The sequence below is a fragment of the Macrosteles quadrilineatus genome, unplaced genomic scaffold, assembly GCF_028750875.1.
Source record: "Macrosteles quadrilineatus isolate MER2022 unplaced genomic scaffold, UCM_ALF_1.0 Scaffold_1__1_contigs__length_201487025, whole genome shotgun sequence".
Taxonomy (NCBI): Eukaryota; Metazoa; Arthropoda; class Insecta; order Hemiptera; family Cicadellidae; genus Macrosteles; species Macrosteles quadrilineatus.
In genome coordinates this window covers 143,801,489-143,825,497 of record NW_026542594.1, presented here as the reverse complement: position 1 = coordinate 143,825,497, position 24,009 = coordinate 143,801,489, and the positions used below count along the sequence as shown (strand labels likewise).

Genomic DNA, 24,009 nt, shown 5'->3' with positions numbered 1-24,009 from the left:
AAAAGATACTCTTCAAGGAGGATGTTTTATCTATGGTTGTAGTTAGTGGTATGGTAGTGACGTAGTGTTTCGAAGTCGGGACACTCACGGGGAAGAGTAACAAACAGCCAACACTGCAGGAAACAAGCGAAGTTGGAGTTGGTCGGTGGAATGGAATGGCGGATCTAGATTACTGTATTTTTTTTTAGTAGCCCTGTGCCCTGTGTCAATGTCGAATGTTTGTTTTCGTTTTGATTTTGTTTGCCGGTGATTTCTGTGATGTCTGTGATGTTCTTTGGTTAGTAAGTAACTTGGTGTAACCTTTTCACCAAGGCATGATGGCCATGTTTGAAAAAGACTATTGAGTTTGAAAATTGGACACTTAAATAATATTTTTGAAACGATTGTATACCAATATTAATCTTGTTTTGTACCACATAGACAGTTTTTAATCACGACTACCTTTAATTCCAGGCCGGAGGCCGCGGCCTTCGAAGTGGAAACGTTGCAAGTTGCAAGTATATTATTGTTGTAAAGGTGTTTGTTTGGAGAACGCTAAGCTATAATGATATTTATGTATTTTTTTAAGAATACGAAAGCTTGGTTACTGAGCTATGAAAATATTGACTCCACATTGAATGTACAGAAATAGATTTTCAATTTATATTGTTTTGGTTTTCGATTCTATATTATGTTTTATTTCCATGTTAACTTATGGGACGTCTTGCGCTAAACAATACCTACTACAGTACTTGCAACGTTGCCAATTCTACCAGGCCGCGGCCTGCCTGGAGTTAAAGATGGCCGTGGTTTTAATGCTACAAAAATGTTTTTTATATAGTACCTATTACTTTATAAATAATATGGGTTATTGAAGAATAATATCACCAGTTACCATATTTTAGGTGGCTATACATGATATCATAGATAAAACATACTCCCTTGTGTTGGTTAGTCTATGATGATATCCATTGGTATTGCTGCAAAAATAATAAATTATCTAGATTTGATATAGAGGGATAATTGGAGGGATTATTAGAACACGGACTAGGGATAACTAGGGATTTTTTGACGTTGGCCCAGGGATATTTTTTTCTTGCGGATGGAAACACTGGTCGTAGCGCACAGTCAGTCCACTTCCACTGTCCATGTCAGTGTCCAGCCAGTGGAGTCTGGAGTCAGTCAGTCAGTCTCAGTCAGTCAGGCAGGACAAACAAACATTATTCTCATTCTCATTCTGATCTGATTATGCGTCTGCCATACTTTTGTAATTTGTACTAAGTTACCCTCTGTTGTTGAAAACTTGAAAGATTTTGCCACAGTGATTTACAATAACCAAATAAATACATTAAACTAGTTTTCAACAACCAAACTTATTTTTATTATGAAACTATTAGTTTTGATAGATCATTTCTTAAATGTTGGCTAGGTTATGTGGTTCTTCACTTGCAAGTTACCATAAAATGAGATGCTGTTACACATCTATACATTTAAGTGATTTTCTATTTTTCTTCAAAGATGGGAAGTTTGGACAATGCTGTTATAACAGGTTTTATATGCCGATTATGCTCTGAAATGAGCAGGTTTGTTATTCATATTTATGGAGAAGAAGGGGCTCGGATGCAGCTAGCAAAGAAAATTAATGAATATTTGCCCATTACCGTAAGTACCTCTTAAGTTTAAGGGGAACCGTTTCGGTAGATAGATATAGGCCTACCTACTTAAAAATATCAATTATTAATCAATATTTTCAATTTGATAGTTTCAATCAATATTAGCATAGCCCAGTTATGAAACTGTAGTTTAAGTTAATTTAGGTCTTAATGCAATGCAAACATAAAAGCAGGCCATGACAAACTTAAGGCTACCTAGGCCTAACATACCTGGTGGCTCTTGAAAATGGATTGAGTTAGGACCTAGGCCTAACACGTTTGCTGTGAGCCACTCATTGGTGAGTGCTCCTGTTCCTTTCTGCCACCCTGAATGCTCACCCTTGAGTGACGACATTGTCTACGTTTCATTCAATTTCTGCACAGCAGCACACCGGGAAGAGTGGGTATTTTTATGTCTGCGTTTAATATGTCTGCGTTAGCTAGGAATGGGCGCTTTATTGTGGTGTAGGTTGATAGTAAATTTCTCCGTAGAATCTCCTTTCTTCTACTTAGCAAGCTTAGTAGTCAACTTGTCCTGTCTTTCTCCCTCCTATTGGCAATACAATGGCACCAGCTAGTTCCAGGCAGTGCTGCTATCTGTGAGTGTTTCAGCAAACTTCGTTGACTGTTGTTAGCAGAACATCACCGTATGTCATTTGCTATTCATCAGACCAAAATATTTGAAAGCCAAATGGGTTTGCTCGACAAATGGAGACTAAACAAGACATAGAACAAGTTTGTTTATAAAATGTCAAACTTATAGGTAGGCCAACTCATACCTACATTAACAACTAACACACTTAAGTTAGTTAAACATGAAATGGATGTGGTTGATGACAGACTTTAAAATCAGCCAAGTTCCCATTGTCAGCTCATTCAAAAATGTCGTTAATTTAGCCTAACAAAAGACCTGAGTAGTGGTCCAAGTTAATAAAGACAAAAAATGTTGAATAGGTTTATTCCAAAACTTAGCCTACTGTGTCAGTATTGTAAAAATTCTTCAGAGTGCTGCTATAATTGCAATCAACAAAACAATTACTGAATGATAAAAATCTAGCAATGTGTACTTCCTTGAGCAGCTTGCTATATAGATCAAGTGTTAGGGTAGGCCTATTGTAAATGGTAAGCAGATTTGGCAGAAAACCTCTGGATATGGTTGTGCAAAGCCCCATGGACCAGGGGGTGGTTTCTCCTCCAATCCTGGCTTAGGTGGTGGCCTCTTTCCTTTCCGCCTAACTTTATTCTCCTTTTATCTGAAGCACTCCTGTCAGAGGATTAATTGTCTGTCAATTACACAGGATGCCTCAAATACACAGGATGCTTCTTCTGGACTGGCAACCCTGAGGTAGGCTACCCTCTAACACTACCCATCTTCTTCGTTTGGGTTCTATGACCAGCATAACTTCTTTTGCTGGCTCTTCTGTCGCATTCCTTCTGGGAAAAACTCTTCTTCCCTTCTCCCTTCCTTTCGCTTCTGTTTCAGCTGAACCTCAGTGGTGTCCCCAGTTCAGCTACCCATGCCTAAGAGGTGAATGACACCCATGTTCCTGGAAAATGGACAGTCTGTTTCTGCTCTTGTAAAGGCAATGTTGTGTCTCCGGGATAGGCCCATCTTTGTACAAAAGTATTTATTTTCTATCTGTATGACATGTCGTATGTTGAATCTGTGTTGGTATATATTTAAAAACCAACTAAGCTAATCAAGCGGATTCAATGTAGCTATTTATTCCATGACTGAAATGTCTAACGATGAAATCTCGCCATATCATGTAACACTATTGTTACTTTAGAACTGCACGACAGGTAATAAAAACCTATTTAGTCATTATTGCAGTTTTGGGGCTACACATTGAACTATAACTCATTAATGCATTTGTTAGAGTGGTTGTTAAGTCTAAATGATGACCAAGCAATTTAAAGTGTCATCCCCATGGACAGAAGGCTATAGACCTTAGATCAAGGATTCAAATTCTGTCTGGCTTTCCAGTTCTCAAGAAGTTTGTCTGTCTGTAGACTTGATGGATTTATTAGCAATGATATTTTTTGTGTTTTAGGTACATTTTGATGATCCTCTTCCAAAAACTGTTTGCTCAAGATGTATAAGTAAATTGGAGTTACAGCACGAGTTAATAGAAAAGTGTAAAAAAGCTAATTTTGGTTTTCATGGAAGGATAAGATCAGTGTCAAATGATTGCTAAGTTAGGTAAGTTTCAACAAAATATTTCAATCTGAAAGGATGGTCTTCAAATGGTCCAAAATCGTTTGGTCCAACGGTTAAAAACTCGTTCGTTTGGTCCAAAATCGTTTGGTCCAACAGTTAAAAACTCGTTCGTTTGGTACAAAATCGTTTGATCCAAAAGTACAGGCAAAACCAGAAGTACAATTTTGCATTGTGGAGTAAACTTATGAAATATACTGTACGTTTATATTGCCGTTCATTTGGTCCAAAATCGTTTGGTCCAACAGTTGTAAAACAGTTCGTTTGGTCCAAAATCGTTTGGTCCAACAGTTAAAAACTCGTTCGTTTGGTCCAAAATCGTTTTATCCAACACATTAATACGAGTTCGTTTGGTCCAACGGTATAAACTATTGATAAAATGGAAGAATTACCTTATCCAACCACAGTTGCTAGTATGACAACTAGTTTCGTTCCTTAGAACATCGTCAGGTCATTGTATGCAACCACATCTTCAATGTATGTATGTACATTGTGGTATGTCAAAAGATTCTTTAAAAACACTGTCAGAATCACAATAGTAAAAACTAGTCATGTTGATCAAACTATTAAAATTGAATAAAAAGTGATAAAACTGGTTAAAACTGTAAAGGCTGGCCAGCACTCTCTTTATCACTGTCACTGACTAAATAAAACTGACTGAATCATGAGGTGTCTTCATCTTCATCTCTCCAGTGCCACCTGTATTTCAGTTTGTTTTGTTCTTCTTATTTGATACTTCTTTGATTTGTAGCTTGTCAATATATGTATCAAATATAATATTTGACTGGAAGGAAGTCTGATCATTTAAAATGTTGAATGGGTCGAGTTTTTTAGCTTTGTAGATGGTGAATTCTTCTTTGGCATCAAGTTTAAAACTTTTTGGTAATACTTCAACTATTTCCATGTTCTTGTCAATAGATGTGTAGTTGTGTGATTCTGATATTAAATGTTCGGCATAACTGGATAGCTAAAGATGTATCACTTAGCCATCTTTGCTATAGTAAATTTGTAAATAAATTTGTAAATTTGTTGTATTAAACAAATTGTACAATTTGTAAATTTGTAAATAGTAAATTTATAAACTATTGCGTCCCTCACATTGAAGGCGTTCAAATATCCACCGTCGTATACAATAATAATATTAATACAATTTTTGCTTTAAACATGCCGACTTTCTATGTTTTAAACGTTAAATATACCATGTTTTGTACATAAATAAATACATACCTCCTCTATTATATATATATATATATATAGAGTTAATGGTTAAGATAATACTATTGACAATAAGCCACAACAAATACAAACTCTTTTCTTTTCAATAATTTATTCTTGGTTCTCATGGGGAGTAAACATAACATTTTGGGGAGTTTTAGAAAAATAGGATATACCTTCACTGAGAAATTCACTTTATATATTTTGTATTATTAACTAAATGATTGTTACAAATACCATGACAAACACACAACAAATATAGATTGAAATTAATCTATATCTATAAAAGAGGAACTATGTATGTATGTATGTATGTGTGTGTGTGTGTGTGTGTATATACGTTATGGACTCCGAAACCGCTTGACAGATTGTAATGAAACTTTCAGGCATTATTAAGCATCTTTCAAGGATGGTTCGAGTGAAGTTTGGTGCAGATCCGTCAAAAGAGCTCTGCCCCAGAGGGTTTTAAGTGGGCCAATGTCAGACTTTTTGATCTACAATGTTTACAAATAAATATAATTTAAAAGCAGATGTTTACTTTCACCAACTGTGTTTTGTAGGTTTGAATAATCACAACATTCTGTATTAGCATTAGTCGTGATTTGAAATAGTGCCACAGTGTTTCTACAGAGTGCAGCACAGAAAACTATTTTACTTTTTAATAAGTCCAAATGTATTAAACCCCAATCGCAGCACACCTGTGCACTGAACAACGTTTAAATTCTCCAATGTTAAATATTAAAACATAAAAACCTTTATCAAAGTATTATAAACAATTAAAGGGATGACTTTTTTTAAATTTATGACAACAGCTAATTTGCAACCACAAGGTGAGTGAGCGTAGCGAACGAACATCAACCTGGAGGCGAGTAAGCGTAGCGAACGAGCTAACCTGAAAACAAGTGAGCGCAGCGAACGATTTCCAACCTGAAGGTGAGTGAGCGTAGCGAACGAACTTCAACCAGGAAGTGATTGAGCCATGCGAATACTTATGAAGTTAAGCGGGGCAAAGCCGGCGGGTACAGCTAGTATATAGATAAATTAAATAAACCATCTGTTTAACAATAAATGCAAACTCAAAGCAAGGTCAATGTTTATCCACAAATCTATGGAATTAAAACACGTTGTTTTAAGATTGACTGGGGATAAAAAGTTAACAGAACACAAGCACATTATATATAAATAAATATATGTATATGTACGTGTATGTAAATGCAAACATACCAATTATTTAGAAACATAACACAAAACAACAAATATAGGCCTCGGAAGGCAGGCGGTTGGGTTGACGACGTGACGGCGATTATTTATACGCCTTCAATGTGAGTGACGCAATAGTTCATACTGTTGGACCAAACGATTTTGGACCAAACGAACTGTTTTACATTTGTTGGACCAAACGATTTTGGACCAAACGAACTGTTTTACATTTGTTGGACCAAACAAACTGTTTTACATTTGTCGGACCAAACGATTTTGGACCAAATGAAATACTCCCCGTGAAACGTACAGTCTATTTCATAAGTTTACTCCACAAGGCAAAATTGTACTTCTGGTTTTGCCTGTACTTTTGGACCAAACGATTTTGGACCAAACAAACTGGTTTACAACTGTTGGACCAAACGATTTTGGACCAAATGAAATACTCCCATCTGAAATATGTAATTTAGGGTCTACTCATGCAACATAATTTTTTTTATATGATTTTTACAATGCATCTTGTTAGTTTTTTATTTGTTTGGTGCATTGGACAACAGAGATAAAAAGAGTGTGTAGCAAAAACCTAATAACAGTGTATTAAAAAAAAACACTTACATAGGCTACTTAATATTGAATCCATAAAGTTTTATCAGAAACTTTTCCTAAATAAGTCATGTAAAAGGTTACATTCGAGTATAGTGAAACCTCACTAACTCAACAGTCGACAGGTGACATGTCTATCTGGCCTTTTCTTTAACTAGTGCATTTGACTTTTCAAGCAATTATTTCAGAAAATGTGGTTTTAATTATTAAATATGTACCTATAAAATTTTTTTGATCATTATTTAGCCTACTCAAATGTGTATAAATACTCATGTAAGTAAAGCCAATTAGTTTTTTTTTTGTATTAGGCTATATATATATATGTAAAAATTAGTCTATTATGTATTCATATACTAAAACACATTAAAAATTTCAATATTCTGGATAACTTGAGAACCCCCAATTCGAGAACCTCTTGGTTTCACGAATTGTCGAATTGCTGAGGTTTACTGTATTATCATTGCTATTATAGTCATGTATACCCTTAACTACAATAGAACCTCAGTAACTCTGAAGAGGATTATTACGTTTAAGACTTATCATCACACATTATCAAGGTAGACTTTTTATCAAGGTTACAAATATTCAATAACAAATTATTGAGTGGTTATTGTTTACGTACCACACGTCACATATAATGTTCTAAAAACGCTTTTAAACTGTTCTTTGACATCAACACTACATCTTTGTTAAGTAACTTTTTGGGGGAGAGGCATTAACCTGGTTAATAATCATCAAGAGGTTTTATCAATTTTACAGAGGAAATGGTATTTTAATCACTACTCTCGTTGGATTGTGCTGCTTGTTACACTCGATGTGCGAAAAGTAGAGGTGGGCCGATGCCGATACTCGATACCAAAATACTCTCGATACCAGCAGTATCGAGGTATCGTCGATACTCGATACTTGCCTGTTTTAGGTTCGATACCGATACTGACGTATCGGTGTGGATTACGTCAGTTAAGAGCGGGTAAATTGCCGTTACGAATCCTAGCTGTTTGCGCTCGTCCACGGCGAGCACTAGTGTAGGCCAATCACGTGTAATGTAATAGCGACGTGGATACTTGGTTTGGTCGATCACCACTGCGAGCGCTAGTGGTCTTGTCACTTTGATAGACACGACCTCATTGGTTAGTTTCTCATGCAGAGACGATGTTCGGCCAATCACGTGTAATATTATAGCGACGTGGATAGGCCTACTTGGTGTGGTTGATCACCACTGCGAGCGCTAGTGTCATTGGGATTTTAATAGACACGATCTCATTGGCTCACATACTGCCCTGCGACGACAATCAACCAATCACGTGCTATGTTTTAGCGACATTGAAATTTGGATTGCTGTTGAACGTCGCACCGAGTGCTAGTGTCTTTCCTAACTTATTAGAACCTTTCTCATTGGCTGGTTTTGAATCGGAGGACGACGATAAACCAATCACGGTTAGCGTTTTAGAGATGCAGTAGTCCTGTTATATACACGATCGTGGTGTTGCAGTTACAGTGAATGTTGAGTTGTATGGTTATGTTTTTGTTATTTATTTCACATTGGTTCTACTTCTAATTGAATATCGTTTTTTATTTTAGTTATTGAATGATTTAGTTTTTTTTATTTAATATGAGTAAGCGTAAAAGTGATGTGTGGACCTTTTTTAATATTATTAGTGAAAGTAGTGATGTGGCAAAATGTAAACTGTGCAAAAAAGATATTTCTCATGGGGGTAAGTCTCGTACGACTTCTAACCTCATTAAACATCTGAAACTTCACCATCCAGAGTAAATTGAAGAAATCAACAAGAAATCAATTGGGGAAGAAAATATAGGCCTAGGCCAAGATGAAAGTGCATCCCATGGATGTTGCAAATCCAAACCAAAACTTAAATGAGTTTAGCCCACTGTCTATTGATGTTGATGAAATTGAATCTGCCACAAATATGCCTATCGTAAGTCCCACTTTAAGTCAAGCAAGTTCAACTTCAACTAGCAGCAGCTTTTGCTCTCCTTCTGTGATTGAAGATGTTGGTTTCAGAAACTCATTGAACCACATAGAACCTCAATATGAGATACCGAAACGGAAGCATTTTAGTACTGTTGCAATCCCCAAGTTATATGAAGAGACTAAAGTAAAAGTTCAAAATATCATGAAATCTGCCAAACAGATCAGTATAACGGCTGATATGTGGATCTCTACAGCCAACGATGACTACATGTCGATAACATGCCATTTTGTTGACAGTGAAGACAAATGGAACCATATATGTTTGGAAGTTGTTCCATTTCCGGAAATCAGTCGCACTGGCGAGGCAATCTGTATGTTTCAAACCCAGGTGTTGACTGATTGGAACATAATAAATAAGTTGCATGTTGTTCCACAACGGAAGGAACATCGTAGCAGCTCTCAATGCTGGAGCTTTTAAAGCAATACTTTGCCTTGCCCATACAATGCAACTAGTTATAAAAGATGGGCTATTAGGCCAGAGAAGTATTGCAAACCTTTCTGCGGTTTGTAGGAGAACAGTCGGGCATTTCAAGCACTCTGCAAAAGCACTGAGAGCGGCACAAGCAACACTGGGCCTACCGATACACAAACTCGTACAAGATGAACCTACCCGTTGGAATTCCACCAAGCACATGATGGATAGAATGATAGAAAAACGACGGGCGATATCTCTAGCAGCACCAGACTTAAACCTACCGACTGAAATCACTGCACCTGATTGGGAGCTAATGGCTAATGTTGTGAAAGTGATGAAGATTTTTGATGATGCCACCTTCCAGTCAACTTCTTCGCTCACTACCATATCAGAAGTGATACCGATTGTGAACAGTGCAGTCAAAGAACTTGAAAACTTGATGCAGGTACCAGGAATAAAAACATTCGCTACAGAACTGTTGCAATCTCTTAAAACTAGATATGCTGATGTTGAGACTGTAAAGGAATATACAATTGCAACATTGTTGGATCCCAGATTGAAGGGTGCAGTGTTTATTTCACCAGACAATTTAAGGAAGGCGAAGAGGGATTTGTTGGAAGAAACTGAGCTTCTTTCACCCAGCGATGGATGTTCTGCCAATCTCCAAGCACAGGTAACTAAAATATTTCACTGGTTTTTTTTCTTTTGTTAGGCCTATAGGCCCTAATAAAAATTGGATTTTTTTAGGCCTACAATATTTTTTAAGTTGAATTTTTTCCTCCCAGTCAAAGATAGGCTAACTTGATTATTAGCCTACCTTTTTTTAATTTAGGCCTACCTATCTCTATCAATGCATAATACTGTAAAACAAATTAAGATAAACTTAAATTTTAAATTACACGAACTTGGATGGTTAAAATTGTTCTCCTGGAACTAGGCCTTAATGTTAAATGAACTTGGTTAATTTAAATTTTTTGGATAATTACAAGTTTTTTGTGGTCCCTTCAGCTTAGAATTTTCCAAATTCCTCTGTAATTCTATAATAATGATTTTTTTTTAGCTTAGCTACTTACCGGTTTTGTATCTCACCAAACAAATATTTAGAGCCAGGAACAAATAAAAAGTAGGTATCAAAACTTATTCATGTCAGGTAACTTTTAATTTTAAATTTGCATAAGAATAATAAAAACAAACACATTATAATCAGATAGAGTTTACACTTGTTAAAAATAAAAAATGTATAGGCTATTCAAAATTTGTGTTAAATTTTTCTTACTTTAACACAATATAAATAAACCCTTATATGCTGATGATGATTCTAATTTCCTCCCCTTATTTTTTTAGACATCAAGTAACAAAACTCAAGAAAAGATGTGGCAACGTTACTCTGCCTTGATGGCAGACACGGAGGTCAACACCGAGACACAGAGATCAGTTGAACATGAGGTAATGCAGTATTTTTTGGAACCCTTGGAGCCACACAACTGCAACGTCTGGAATTTTTGGAAGGTGAAGCGGTTGTCCGTTCCAAGGCTTGGGAACGTTGCCAACAAATTTTTGTCAGCTCCACCAGCTACAGTATTCTCTGAAAGACTCTTTTCGACATCTGGCATAATTTGTGACAAGAAGCGAAACCGTTTGGATCCTCATCGTGTCCAAATGTTAGTATTTCTAAAAAAAAATTTGAAAATTAAATAAACTGAGTACCGTACCTATACTGAAATGCATGCCAGAGCGAGGCAGAACCAGGGTTGGACCAGTCAACCGCACTAATAGTCTTATGTCTTATCCCTTGAGTCTATTGTGCGTTGTTGGAGCTGCTCGGGCAGCCGGTGATCTGGCCAGTGAGTCATACTTCTAGCTCTGACACTGATGCAAGATGACTCACTGGCCAGGTCACCGGCTGCCCGAGCAGCTCCAACAACGCACAATAGACTCGAGGGATAAGACTATTAGTGCGGTTGACTGGTTCACCCCTGGTTCTGCTAATTTTTTCAAGATTTTGTAAATGTACATATATGATCATTATTACTGTAGGCTATCATTAATTAATGTTTGTGTTTTTCTTTGTGTTTCCCAATAATGTTTTTTTTGTTCTGTTTCAAATAGGGTCTGTTTAAATTATAATTATCCATAACACACTGATATGTATACTGTACATAAATGATGCAATGTTACATGTCATTTTTAGACCTTTCACTACATTCATTCTTTAGTTATATAATAATTCTTCTTTTATCGTACCAAAATTCGCCATATAGCCTATTTAAATAAATTGTCAGAAAAATAATAGTAAATTTAAATTATATTATCCTTTAATCACCCCTCAGAAACCATCATCACATTTTAAAATATATTGTAGGCCTATATATATTCAACAATTATTGTTAATAAAATCAATTAAGTCCATAGTTGCAATAACACTTTTATCCAAAATTATTAATATAGTATAAATTATTTCTAAAACCCCAACATTAAATTAATATCCAAAAGCCTGAATATTTAGTGCATGTGCAAGTGATGAAGAAAGAAGACAGCTGGCTTCAACAATGAACTCTGATCATCCTGTGTAAAATAAAGATTTTCCTCCTTCTCTATTGGGACATGGCAACATCAACACCTTAAATCAAGTGAGGGTATAATCCCTAATATTTATAAAGTCAAAGTGATCAAAATTATTTAACTTATCATTAATTTAACAACAGAAGAACAGTTTAGTTTTTATATATACATTTTTTTCATTTCAAAATTGTACTGCCACCTCAAGATTTATATAAATTGGACACTATTACTGAAGATCTGGTGAGAACTCTCCATTTTGTATAGGCTTAGCCTACCTTCAAGAAATTTAACTTAATAGACCTATTTTATTTACTTTCTGATCATCGAACCTAATTATTTGAACTCAAAAACTACATTATTTCATCAAGAATAATCCCAGAAAAACAATTTGAGAAGAGAACTAAATTCAACTTTAATAAATTTTCACCTAGTCTATTCATTGTTGGACTTATTTAATTTACCTATCCAAACCTAAGAGCAATATCAAAATTATCCCATTTTTCATAATAATTGACATAGTTTATTTCATAAATTTAAATATTTGAAGATCTTTTTAGCCAGCCGAGTTCCCCTCCCTGAGATTTATGTAATTAAACTAAATTGTAAACTCATTGTTCTGTTTTTACTGAGCTAGGCTAAACCAAAGATGGCAACCCTATAACTTAACTTATCTGTTATCTGTTCATTTACCCCATTCATCATTGTAATATCTTATTTTTATTTCATTAAATTTGTATTGTTAAGAAATTCTTCAGATTAATCATTTGTCTTGCTATAAGTATTTAATCTAGGCTTAACTTAGCATAATAAATAGTAAGCAAATTAAAGGTACAAACCTAAACCAAATTTTACTAACTTAGTCTAAATTATTACAAACACAACACGCATTAGTGTTTTCTTTTAATGGCGTCCAACGTATTGGCTACAAAAGGTCTTCAAATATCTCGTTATTGCAACTAGCCTAATCTAAGTATATTGAATATAAGCATTTTATGTTAGTAATAAGTTATCCTCCCTGCAATAAGCGTCCCCAATGATAAATGACAGAGCATAGATATAATTTCCGACGGCCTAGAAAATACCCAAACACAATGAACTCTGATAACCTACACGACATTGCATTCAATAGTTCAGAGGACGAAGGCGACATTGACGCATTTGTACACAACACAAACATTCCACCGGTATCAAATATTACGCAAGAAACCCTCCATGACATAGAAGATACGCAAAACACATTTATTCCACCGAGTACGCATAATCTACACACAATGACGACACAACACGAACACGGCGAAGTGACAGTTACAGACGACCCAGACGACGACGGCGGCAGCCATTTTGAAATCAACAACGCCGGCTCCAAATCCATTCAAAAAGAGGTCGTAGTTACTGAAGTAGCCGCTAGTAGCAGCACCACTCGAGAACCTTCCCAAAGTGTAATCAACCCGCTTCATTCATCTTTTAAAGACCGTCAAATGAGTAATGAAAACGTAGTAACGTTAACAGCTGATGTTGATAATGGCGTAAAGGACGATTCCAAAGTTATGCAACAAATTCAAACGGCAAACCCAGACATTACTTGCCTTCTTACAGGACTATTTGAAGAAATAAGAGGAATTGGACAATCCCAGAAAGAAATGAACTCAAAAATTGAAAATTTAACCGAACAACTTGAAAACAAGTTCAATCAACGTTTTCAAGTAACCGAAGGAAAAATAGAGGAATTATTTGAAACTCAATCTCAAATGAATATTAAATTAGATCAGTCAATCAAATTACATCAAAACACGGCAGTAAAAATGCAAAATATTGAACATAAATGCCAAACTGAAAATCAGCGCACCCGGCAAGAATTCATTCATGAAATTGAGACAAGGGTGACAAGTCAAGGTCAAACTTTTGAAAATGCCCTTAAAAATCAATCATCCCAAATAACCAATTATTTTGTAAATAAATTAGATGAACAAGCTAAAAACCTCAAAATACAGATTCAAAATGAAAAACTAATATCGAAAAAAGAAGATGATGAAAAATTGAAAGAATCTATACTAGACCTGGAAAACAAAATTATTCCACAAATCAAACAGAACACTGATTCCCTCAACCAGCAACAAAATGAAATCAGTCGATTAACAGACACAGTAAACCAAATTTCACAACAAAAATTTCAAACAACAATACCACACAATGGAAACATAAATGTTATCTGTCCAAGCAGTGATCCGATTCTTTCCAACCGGACATTACCAAAATTTAATGGGAAAAGTCACAATCCTAATGAATTTTTATTGAAATTGAAACGATACTATGACAGGAGTGCACAGCGCTACCTAAATTCATCTGATGCGGTTGAAAATCTCCGAGAAATTATCGAAGTAAGCCTCGAACATCATGCAGCGAGATGGTTCCAGCTCATCAGGGAAGACATCTACAATTGGGAAAATTTTGCAAATGAATTCCGCCTGAAATATTGGAGCCGTGACGTGCAGCAGTACATCAAGAGAAAAATTGAAACGGAACGCTACAAATCAAACGGCAGTTTGTCAAGAGCAGATTTTTTTATGGAAAGGGCCATAACGCTTCAATCTATGACCCCACCCATACCAGAAAACGAAATTGTTTTGATCTTGTCTGAATGTTTTGACCAACTGATTAATGACGCAAGAGCTGTACAGAACATCACTACCATCAAGGGATTTATTACGCTGCTAGAACGTGAAGACTTGCGTGATCCTAACCGAAGAACCAGGAACACAAATCCTCAACCTCCTAGAGAACAAGACAATAATCAGTACAAAAATCAACATAGCAGAAGAGACAACAACATCAATCACAACGCCTACCGTCCCAATCATCACCAAAACAATCGTCCACCATATCACCAACAACCTAATCACCATAACAGTAACAGATACCAGGAACAGGGCCAGAACAGATATCAAAGTCAAGAGAACAGACCTCCATACCATCAACCCACCAACAACTATCCACGCGGACAACAAAATCAACCAAATAGATCACCACCACGTAATTATCCCACACAAGAACAAAACCAAGTGTGTAGTATGTTCGGCCAACAACAAAGTCGACAGAACTTATCAATACCCAATTCCCCAAATCACCAGGCTGCGGGGACTTCAAACTTCTAAGCGCTGCAATTCACGGCCGCTGCAGTGAGGAGGACACGTCTCACCTTTCTGCAGAATTCGCAGCGAAAACTCATTTAAACCTCGGACGGCCAAACAATAAAGAAGAAACTAACCAAATTTTAAATAAAGAAATAGAAAAAATTGTAATTTTAAATAACATATATTGTGACCAAGAATTTTTAATGAACAATGAAGAAGAAAATAATAAACAAGAAAATGAACAAAATACATATTCAATCAATTGTCCCGAAATTCCAATACAGATATCCAAATGTTCAACACACACATTAATTGATAGCGGTGCTAATATAAGTTGCATTTCCGAGAATTTTGTTAAAGAGAACCTTCACTCTATGGGAAAATTCGAACAGTTACCTCTAACTAACACCACAATACGTACAGCTACAGGCTCGAAAACCAAACGTATCACCCATATCTTATACATTCCCATTAATATCAATGGACAAACCATCAATCTACAGTTTATGCTCGTACCAAATCTTTATAGACCAGTGATTTTAGGATGTGATAGCTTAGAAAGCATGAAGGCGAAGGTGAACTTTGTTAATAATAATATCAAAATGAATATAAATAACCAAGATATTGTAATGAAGTTTGATCGAGTTTTTACTGAAGGAATCACTTGTTTCATTGTTGATAATTACAGCCACAGGCCAGATCCCGATATTAAGGGCAGTTATAACAATAAAAATATACATAACAAGGATTTTCATTATGAGCACCAACCAAATAATAATAATAATCAATTGATGGACAGTATAACTGAATCCAAAGTTAAAGAATCTTTAAAAGATAATAAATTATTGAGTGATACACAACGAGCCAAGTTAGGTAACCCGATTCTCAAATATAAACATATTTTCTCTGAAACGCCAGGAATTTTCCAATTGAACGAATATGAACTAAACAATTTATGGACTATGCCACATTTTACACAACAAAAAATATATAACCGACACATCAAGATCCCACAAACCAAAACATACAGAAGATACAGTTACCGTGCATGCAGAATAGACAATAATCGCGAGTGCGTTCCCAAGAATACCCATATAAACTGTGATATCGGACACTAATCGCGAGTGCGTACCCCATCATTCCCATATCTATGCAACTCCCAAATCCCAAGAAGATACAAATGTTATTTTCTATGCTCAGAAACCTATCACCCTTACTCCCCAATTTACTACAATGTAATTATCTTTTGTTTTGTTTTAATTTTTGAATGTTTTTATGTTTTGTTCTCTTTTAAAAACTTGTTTTTCCCTATAGATATAAGTCAACTTCCAAGATAATCAATCATTTAATGTTTATCATTCTAACTTTAAGATGTTTTATTTCATACTTCTGTATCATCATGACATTTCACATTTTATCGAAATTTTTCATTGAGTTCTCAGATAAAAATTTCTGAGGGGATAATTGCAATGTTACATGTCATTTTTAGACCTTTCACTACATTCATTCTTTAGTTATATAATAATTCTTCTTTTATCGTACCAAAATTCGCCATATAGCCTATTTAAATAAATTGTCAGAAAAATAATAGTAAATTTAAATTATATTATCCTTTAATCACCCCTCAGAAACCATCATCACATTTTAAAATATATTGTAGGCCTATATATATTCAACAATTATTGTTAATAAAATCAATTAAGTCCATAGTTGCAATAACACTTTTATCCAAAATTATTAATATAGTATAAATTATTTCTAAAACCCCAACATTAAATTAATATCCAAAAGCCTGAATATTTAGTGCATGTGCAAGTGATGAAGAAAGAAGACAGCTGGCTTCAACAATGAACTCTGATCATCCTGTGTAAAATAAAGATTTTCCTCCTTCTCTATTGGGACATGGCAACATCAACACCTTAAATCAAGTGAGGGTATAATCCCTAATATTTATAAAGTCAAAGTGATCAAAATTATTTAACTTATCATTAATTTAACAACAGAAGAACAGTTTAGTTTTTATATATACATTTTTTTCATTTCAAAATTGTACTGCCACCTCAAGATTTATATAAATTGGACACTATTACTGAAGATCTGGTGAGAACTCTCCATTTTGTATAGGCTTAGCCTACCTTCAAGAAATTTAACTTAATAGACCTATTTTATTTACTTTCTGATCATCGAACCTAATTATTTGAACTCAAAAACTACATTATTTCATCAAGAATAATCCCAGAAAAACAATTTGAGAAGAGAACTAAATTCAACTTTAATAAATTTTCACCTAGTCTATTCATTGTTGGACTTATTTAATTTACCTATCCAAACCTAAGAGCAATATCAAAATTATCCCATTTTTCATAATAATTGACATAGTTTATTTCATAAATTTAAATATTTGAAGATCTTTTTAGCCAGCCGAGTTCCCCTCCCTGAGATTTATGTAATTAAACTAAATTGTAAACTCATTGTTCTGTTTTTACTGAGCTAGGCTAAACCAAAGATGGCAACCCTATAACTTAACTTATCTGTTATCTGTTCATTTACCCCATTCATCATTGTAATATCTTATTTTTATTTCATTAAATTTGTATTGTTAAGAAATTCTTCAGATTAATCATTTGTCTTGCTATAAGTATTTAATCTAGGCTTAACTTAGCATAATAAATAGTAAGCAAATTAAAGGTACAAACCTAAACCAAATTTTACTAACTTAGTCTAAATTATTACAAACACAACACGCATTAGTGTTTTCTTTTAATGAGTATGTATAAACAAAGATATTATGCTTATTTACGATCAAAAATAAATGTGTCCATATTAACAATGATGTTTTATTTTATTCCAGCTGTTATTTTTGTAGGTATTGGTATCGATAGGTATTGAGAGTACTTTGGTGGTATCTGTATCGACAATTTTTGGTATCGGCCCATCTCTAGCGAAAAGCATTTAATTTGGTGAGATGGTGCTGGACGCTCTTGTGAACACCTTCCATGTCCCGGCATACCTCATGCGCATTATAGAGGATTACCTCCGGTTGATACCACTGAAGTCCTGCGAATGATGAGTGTCATTTCTGGTGCTGCCCAAGGTTCCATACACGGCCCGGACCTCTGGAACGTTGCCTATGACAGCCTCCTTAGGTCTGAAATGTCTGAGGAAACTGTTTTAGTTGGGTGACATTGCTGCTTTAAGAGCTGCTCGTACTGTTGAGCTGGCCCAGCTAAAATTAAACCGAGTCATGCGAACTATAAACGCATGGATGACAGATCACGGTCTCACACGCTCTGAACAAAACTGAGATTGTGATTCTGACCAAAAAGCGGATTGACAGCATTTTGCCTTGAGGGTGGGGGACGTGGAAGTCCAAACCATTCGTGCCGCAAAGTATCTTGGTGTCATGGTGGACACTAAGCTTACCTGGTGGGACCAGATATTCCGTACGTCAGACAAGGCCGCTAAGGTGTTTTCTTCTCTTAGCCGGTTAATGGCCAATGTGGGAGGTCCTGGTTCCAGACGCAAAAGGCGGTTGATGTCTGCAGTTCAGTCTGTACTCCTGTGGTGCGGAAGTGTGGGCATACACGCTCAATAAGGAGGCGGATAGGATGCGGCTCGCCAGAGTGCAGCGTCAGGCAGCACTCAGGGTAGCATCCGCCTACCGAACAGTGTGTCTGAACCTGCCATCTTGGTGGTTGCTGGAGTAATCCCCGTCAAACTTTTGGCGGCGGAGAGGAAAGAGATTTATCAGCAACGTGGGGAGGACCATGCAAAAACGGAGGAGCACACCCACATGCACCTGCCAGCTCTGGCAGGAGAGCTGGGAACAGGAGACGCGGGGGCACTGGACCAGGAGACTGATTCAGCAAGTCCAACCATGGCTTGACTGACAGTATTTTGAAGTGGATTATTTATTACCTTACCCAGTTTCTGACAGATCACAGTTTTTTCCGGTCGTATCTGTTCAGGATGGGCAAAGCCGTGTCACCCGATTGCATCTACCTGGGCACTCCCGACAACGCGTAGCACACCTTCCGCTGCCATCGTTGGCAAGGTTCCCGCCTGGAGGCTCAATAACATGTAGGACAGTTGTCGGTAGACTCGGTCATTCCGATGATGATGGAGGGTGAAGACAATTGGACCTGTATGTTACATTTAGTCCAGGGTATTCTCCGCGGCTTAGGTCACACGTTGGCCTGACATGAAGTAATGTGACAAACAATCCCAGGTCTGTGTCCAACAGAGTAGAGGATGTTTTAGTGAGTAGTCTGATAAGCACAGGAGTCTCACACTACAGGCCATTCAAGTCAAATCAACTCAGTCAAATCCAAGCCATTAAAATTCAATTTGTTTTATAACAACTGTAAATTATGTTTGTTTTATTTTTTCCAGGATCATTATGCTGGAAGTGAAAAACATCCTTCTAGACTTTATATCAAGAAAAAATGATATGCCCCAGAAGCTATCCTTTGTTAACAAACTATAAAAGAAATATTATTGATAATTTATACAATTATTTTAATATTTTAAATGTAGGTACCTCATCTTGTGTATTCATTTTTAATTAAAGTTTTGTTTTTTACCTTTGACCACTATACTATAATAATTATATTGTTACAAGTAATGTTTAAAACTGAGATGAATAAAGTTTGTATCATGTATTCTTGAGAATTCTTACCCTGTCATATTTCTTCCACTGGTGATGACCAAGAGGGGTCTGTTAACACCAATTTCTAAGGATCAGTAGACAATAAGAGTACACATGCCAGAAATGAAAAGAGTTTTTAGCAACAGATTTTGTTACATCGTTACATCTCTGATTCACAAGACTGGTCAAAAAGCGTGGTGATTATTACGACTCAACGCATTTGGAGTGTAGGACTTTCGGCCTGGGGTGATTATGAGGAACTTACCCTCCGCAACAAACAATAGGGAACATAGGTAGCTCTGAGTCTGTTGCTCCCGAAAGATTCCCTATAGGTTAATTTCAAGGGTTTTGTGGGTAAAAGGAAGTAGGGAAGGGGAGATAGGGGTGTGTGACACAGCAAGCTGGGCAAAAACTATGAATAGGATTCTGGATTAGTACTTCCAGGAAGGACCTGAGCCCCAGGGCACTCTAGAGCAGGCATTAGATGGATTTAATTCAATGTCTAGACTGGCTTAGCCACAAACACCGAGCTTGAAATTGTTCATTTAAACAGTTTTTAACCGACTTTAACGACAATTTGACCACGTATGGGTCAGCCCAAAAAGTTAAAGATACCAAAACAGTGGTGTATGTATAAATTTACCATTATATTAGTTAAAGACGTTATAGTTTTTATAGACAGGCTACTGTAGAAGGTGGGGACAACATCCGCCTTACATAATATATGTATTAAAGTTTTATAAACCATTTATAAATTAAATAAATTATTTACACGAAACGTGTACACGTTATTTGAAAAAGCATTTATACGATGAATTTAACTTTTACAGAATGTTTATACGACGTATACATGTATACTTAAAAATAACAATCGGTTGCATGTTAAAAATGTTATTATTACTGTACAAAAAAAAGCAATTGCGTGACTCTATTTTAACTACTTTCACGTTACCGAATTTTTCGTAAAATTCGTCATGTGGAACGATCTGTGGTGACAAAAGTTAATTAAGACTTGTTTGCCATAGGAGTTAAACATTGAAACAAATTTAAACGTTGAGTAAATCAAGAATTTCCAGACCACTTAACATGAAGAAAACTATTTTTTTTTATTTAGGACTCCTTTCTACCCTAGTTAAAAATTGCTTAACACCACCTCACCATTTCATAGGTACTATACCATTAAACATTTTGATTAACAATAATTGTACACTTGTTTTTTACAGTAACAAATATGGTGCTTAAGCGTAACAAATGAACAAACAACCACACCCATATCAGACAAACAGATACAATTGAGTTGTTAGGCTTAAAATAAAATAAAAATAAAACTATGCTAAACAAAACAACAATGAATTAGCGAAATTCTAATTTTATTAATTTAACTGGTCATAATCCTTTTGGTAAATCCGGAAAGGCAATTTATTTTATAGATGGAGGCGTCTATTTAGACTTAGATCCAAAATAAAATTATTTTTGTCACATTTAAAATAATTCCAACGAAATCCAAAAGACAACTCCATAGTATCAACCAAATACGGGGTGAGTCTTCTAAGCTATCCTAAACAGATTGCAGACAAACAGCTTGACTTACAGAGATGAAACAAAACTTTTCCCCACGAATTCATACGCAAGGAACAACGTAAAAAGTTTTTTTAACATATGTCATGTTATGCATAGTTTTTAGCTCTAAACTAGACAAGCAATTTAGTGAAAACAGAACTCCTTTATCTCTATCCGTTTCAAAATGGCGGCCATTTGTATTGAAAATATTAATTGATATTTACAGAATACCCTGTTAAAACCACTAAACCTGTTTTCGTTCTGTTTAAAAATTCTTAATCCTCGTGAGTTCTGCTTTAATATTATATGTAATATGTCAAAGTTTTAAAAACTAAATATTTTTTCAATGATTTTTTTTATATTGGTAGCCATGTAAATAAAAAAATTTAAATAGAAACATATGTCAAATGGCGTATCATTTTGAAGGTATTGCAAAAAAACTTATAAATTTAAACCCATCTTTAGTAGTTTTCTAGTAATTAACCAAAAACTCCAATTGCCCATATACAACCTATGTTAAACGTGCAGTACTGGAGATTAGTGGATGCAGATACACTTTTCAATACAGTCCTGCACGTTTACATTTGAAAACTCTAAGATTCTAACCCTGGTATCAACCACGTTGTTCCTTGTATATGAATTAGTGGGGAAAAGTTTTTTTTTTTCATCTCTGTATGTCAAGCCGTTTGTCTGCAATCTGTTTAGGACACCTTAGAAGACTCATCCTGTATATTTCAATATATCTCGCTTAATTGGTATAACATTTTCATCTTATAATATATTTAGATATAATAATATATCTAATCCAATATGAATCTGTGAATTTCATTCAACAATCAATGCAATTTGCAATATAATAATTGGAACACATAATTCAACATTGTATTTCCAAAAAAAAATCAGTTGGGTAGAATTAAATTTAATGTTTTATTAGGTAAAATATCAGAGGAAATGTGTCAAAATTAACTTTTACTGAACACTTTTATATTTAGCGTACGTGGCCAACGAAATAAAGAATTCAATTTCCAATTACTACAAGTATTTTACATTTAAATATTTCGTAATACAGTTAAATAGCCACCCTTTAGTGATGAAATGCACAATTTTATATTCTTTTACTAGGTACTTTACACAATTACTTTTATATTTAGCGCACACGGCCAAAGAAATAAAGAATTCAAGTTCAAATTGCTACAGGTATTTTACATTTAAATTGTTCGCAATACAGTTCAACAGGCACCCTCTAGTGATAAAATGCACTATTTTGTATTGTTTTACTACTGTACACGAAAATCTGTTATTTTTATATTTAGCGTGTGCGGCAAACGAAATAAAGAACTCAAGTTCTAACAATTACATTGAAATCTTTCATAATGTGACATATGACTATAAAGTCATATGGTTCTTAATTATTATTATGTTGTTTTTTGTAAACAATGTTTTAGTAAACAAACTTACTTGTAGCTCATTAAATGGAATTCCTTATCTAAAGATTTAGTTTTATTTTAAAACAAGAAACATAATGTACAATTCAAAGCAAAGACAGTTGATGTCTTTGACTTTAAACAATTTTTTTCCTCAACTATCTTTTACCTAGAGTGGTTCACTTGTTTGCGAAGCATGTTTAAAAAGTTGTATTTCTCCAAGTACAATTATCGATAAAAACTAGTTTTTTAGAAAATCACTATCAAAATATCCCATAAAAAGAAGCATAACTGATGAATTATATGTAGTAGACATTTACATATTTTTGTATTTTAAATGTTGAAACAAAACGACGTTTATTTGTGGCGGATATTCACTACCACCATCACACCATCACTTCCTGAATCTTTAATGCCAAAGATTACAGTAATATTCTAGAACAATAGTAATGTATTTCTTAGAAGGCTTGGCCCATGCCTCCTGTGTCGACGACCCTGACTACTACCCCACAAGTATTTCTGGGAGATTCCTGGGATTTAATGGGTAAAGTGCAAGCTGAGGTCAGGTACCTGCTCCCGAGAAACCTACCCTTTACAACACACAATAGGGGCAGCCCAGGCCGAGTCAGGGGCAGCGCAGGCCGAAAGTCCGTTTCCCACGCATTTGATTAATTAAAAACAAATGGCTTTAGGAAAAAAATATTCAAAATCTTCCTCCCAAAAGTGTAGTGGTTATTGACATATCTTATACAACAAATGCTAAGCAGCAGTGCAAAACAGGAGAGATGATCAAGACAGTAAAATGTATTGCATAGATCCAATTTTACACAACTGTTTTGGTATGTCTAAAACCTTACCACCCAGATTTTAACCCTATAGAAATTATCTAGGGTGTTGCGAAAAATTATGTCTCAGAAAAATGACTCCATTGAATTCAGCAAGGAAACACATAACTTCTGAAGAAAGTCAAAAAGGTACGAGCATGTTTGGGACATGCAGGACCAGGACATATATATGGTCAACATGGCAGCTATCGATGCAATGACTGAGAGATTTGTTATTAATGTGGGAAATGACATTTGCAGCAGTGACAGTAAAATCATTGACGAGATGATCCCGACGATTGATTCAACAGTAAAGACATAATCAGTGAGTGATGTTTAACTTTTATAGGGTGAGCTAACACAGTATTAGATATTACAGTCATTTTTACTTGTTATATACCAATGTATACTCTCAATACTCTCTACTGGATAGCGCACTGTGTGGTGGAAAATGGGCCGTGCCCACCATTCGAAACGGTGGGTTACTGAGGCGGCAGGTAGTATGAACCTCTTCTACACAAACATACATTCACTCAACCTGCTCTGCTACACTTATTTGTTGACATAAACATTTCAAATGAATAT

The 24,009-nt window shown here is 35.3% G+C and overlaps 1 protein-coding gene across 1 annotated transcript; it reads left to right on the top strand.

The window, feature by feature from the left end:
- The first annotated feature begins 10,621 nt into the window (after positions 1–10,621).
- LOC128986123 (zinc finger BED domain-containing protein 4-like) lies at positions 10,622–19,629 on the top strand. Its single transcript, XM_054406279.1, has 2 exons — positions 10,622–10,936; positions 19,361–19,629. Exons 1-2 carry the CDS (start codon positions 10,647–10,649, stop codon positions 19,452–19,454), a joined length of 384 nt encoding a protein of 127 aa, XP_054262254.1. The 5' UTR covers positions 10,622–10,646; the 3' UTR covers positions 19,455–19,629.
- The last annotated feature ends 4,380 nt before the right edge of the window (positions 19,630–24,009 follow it).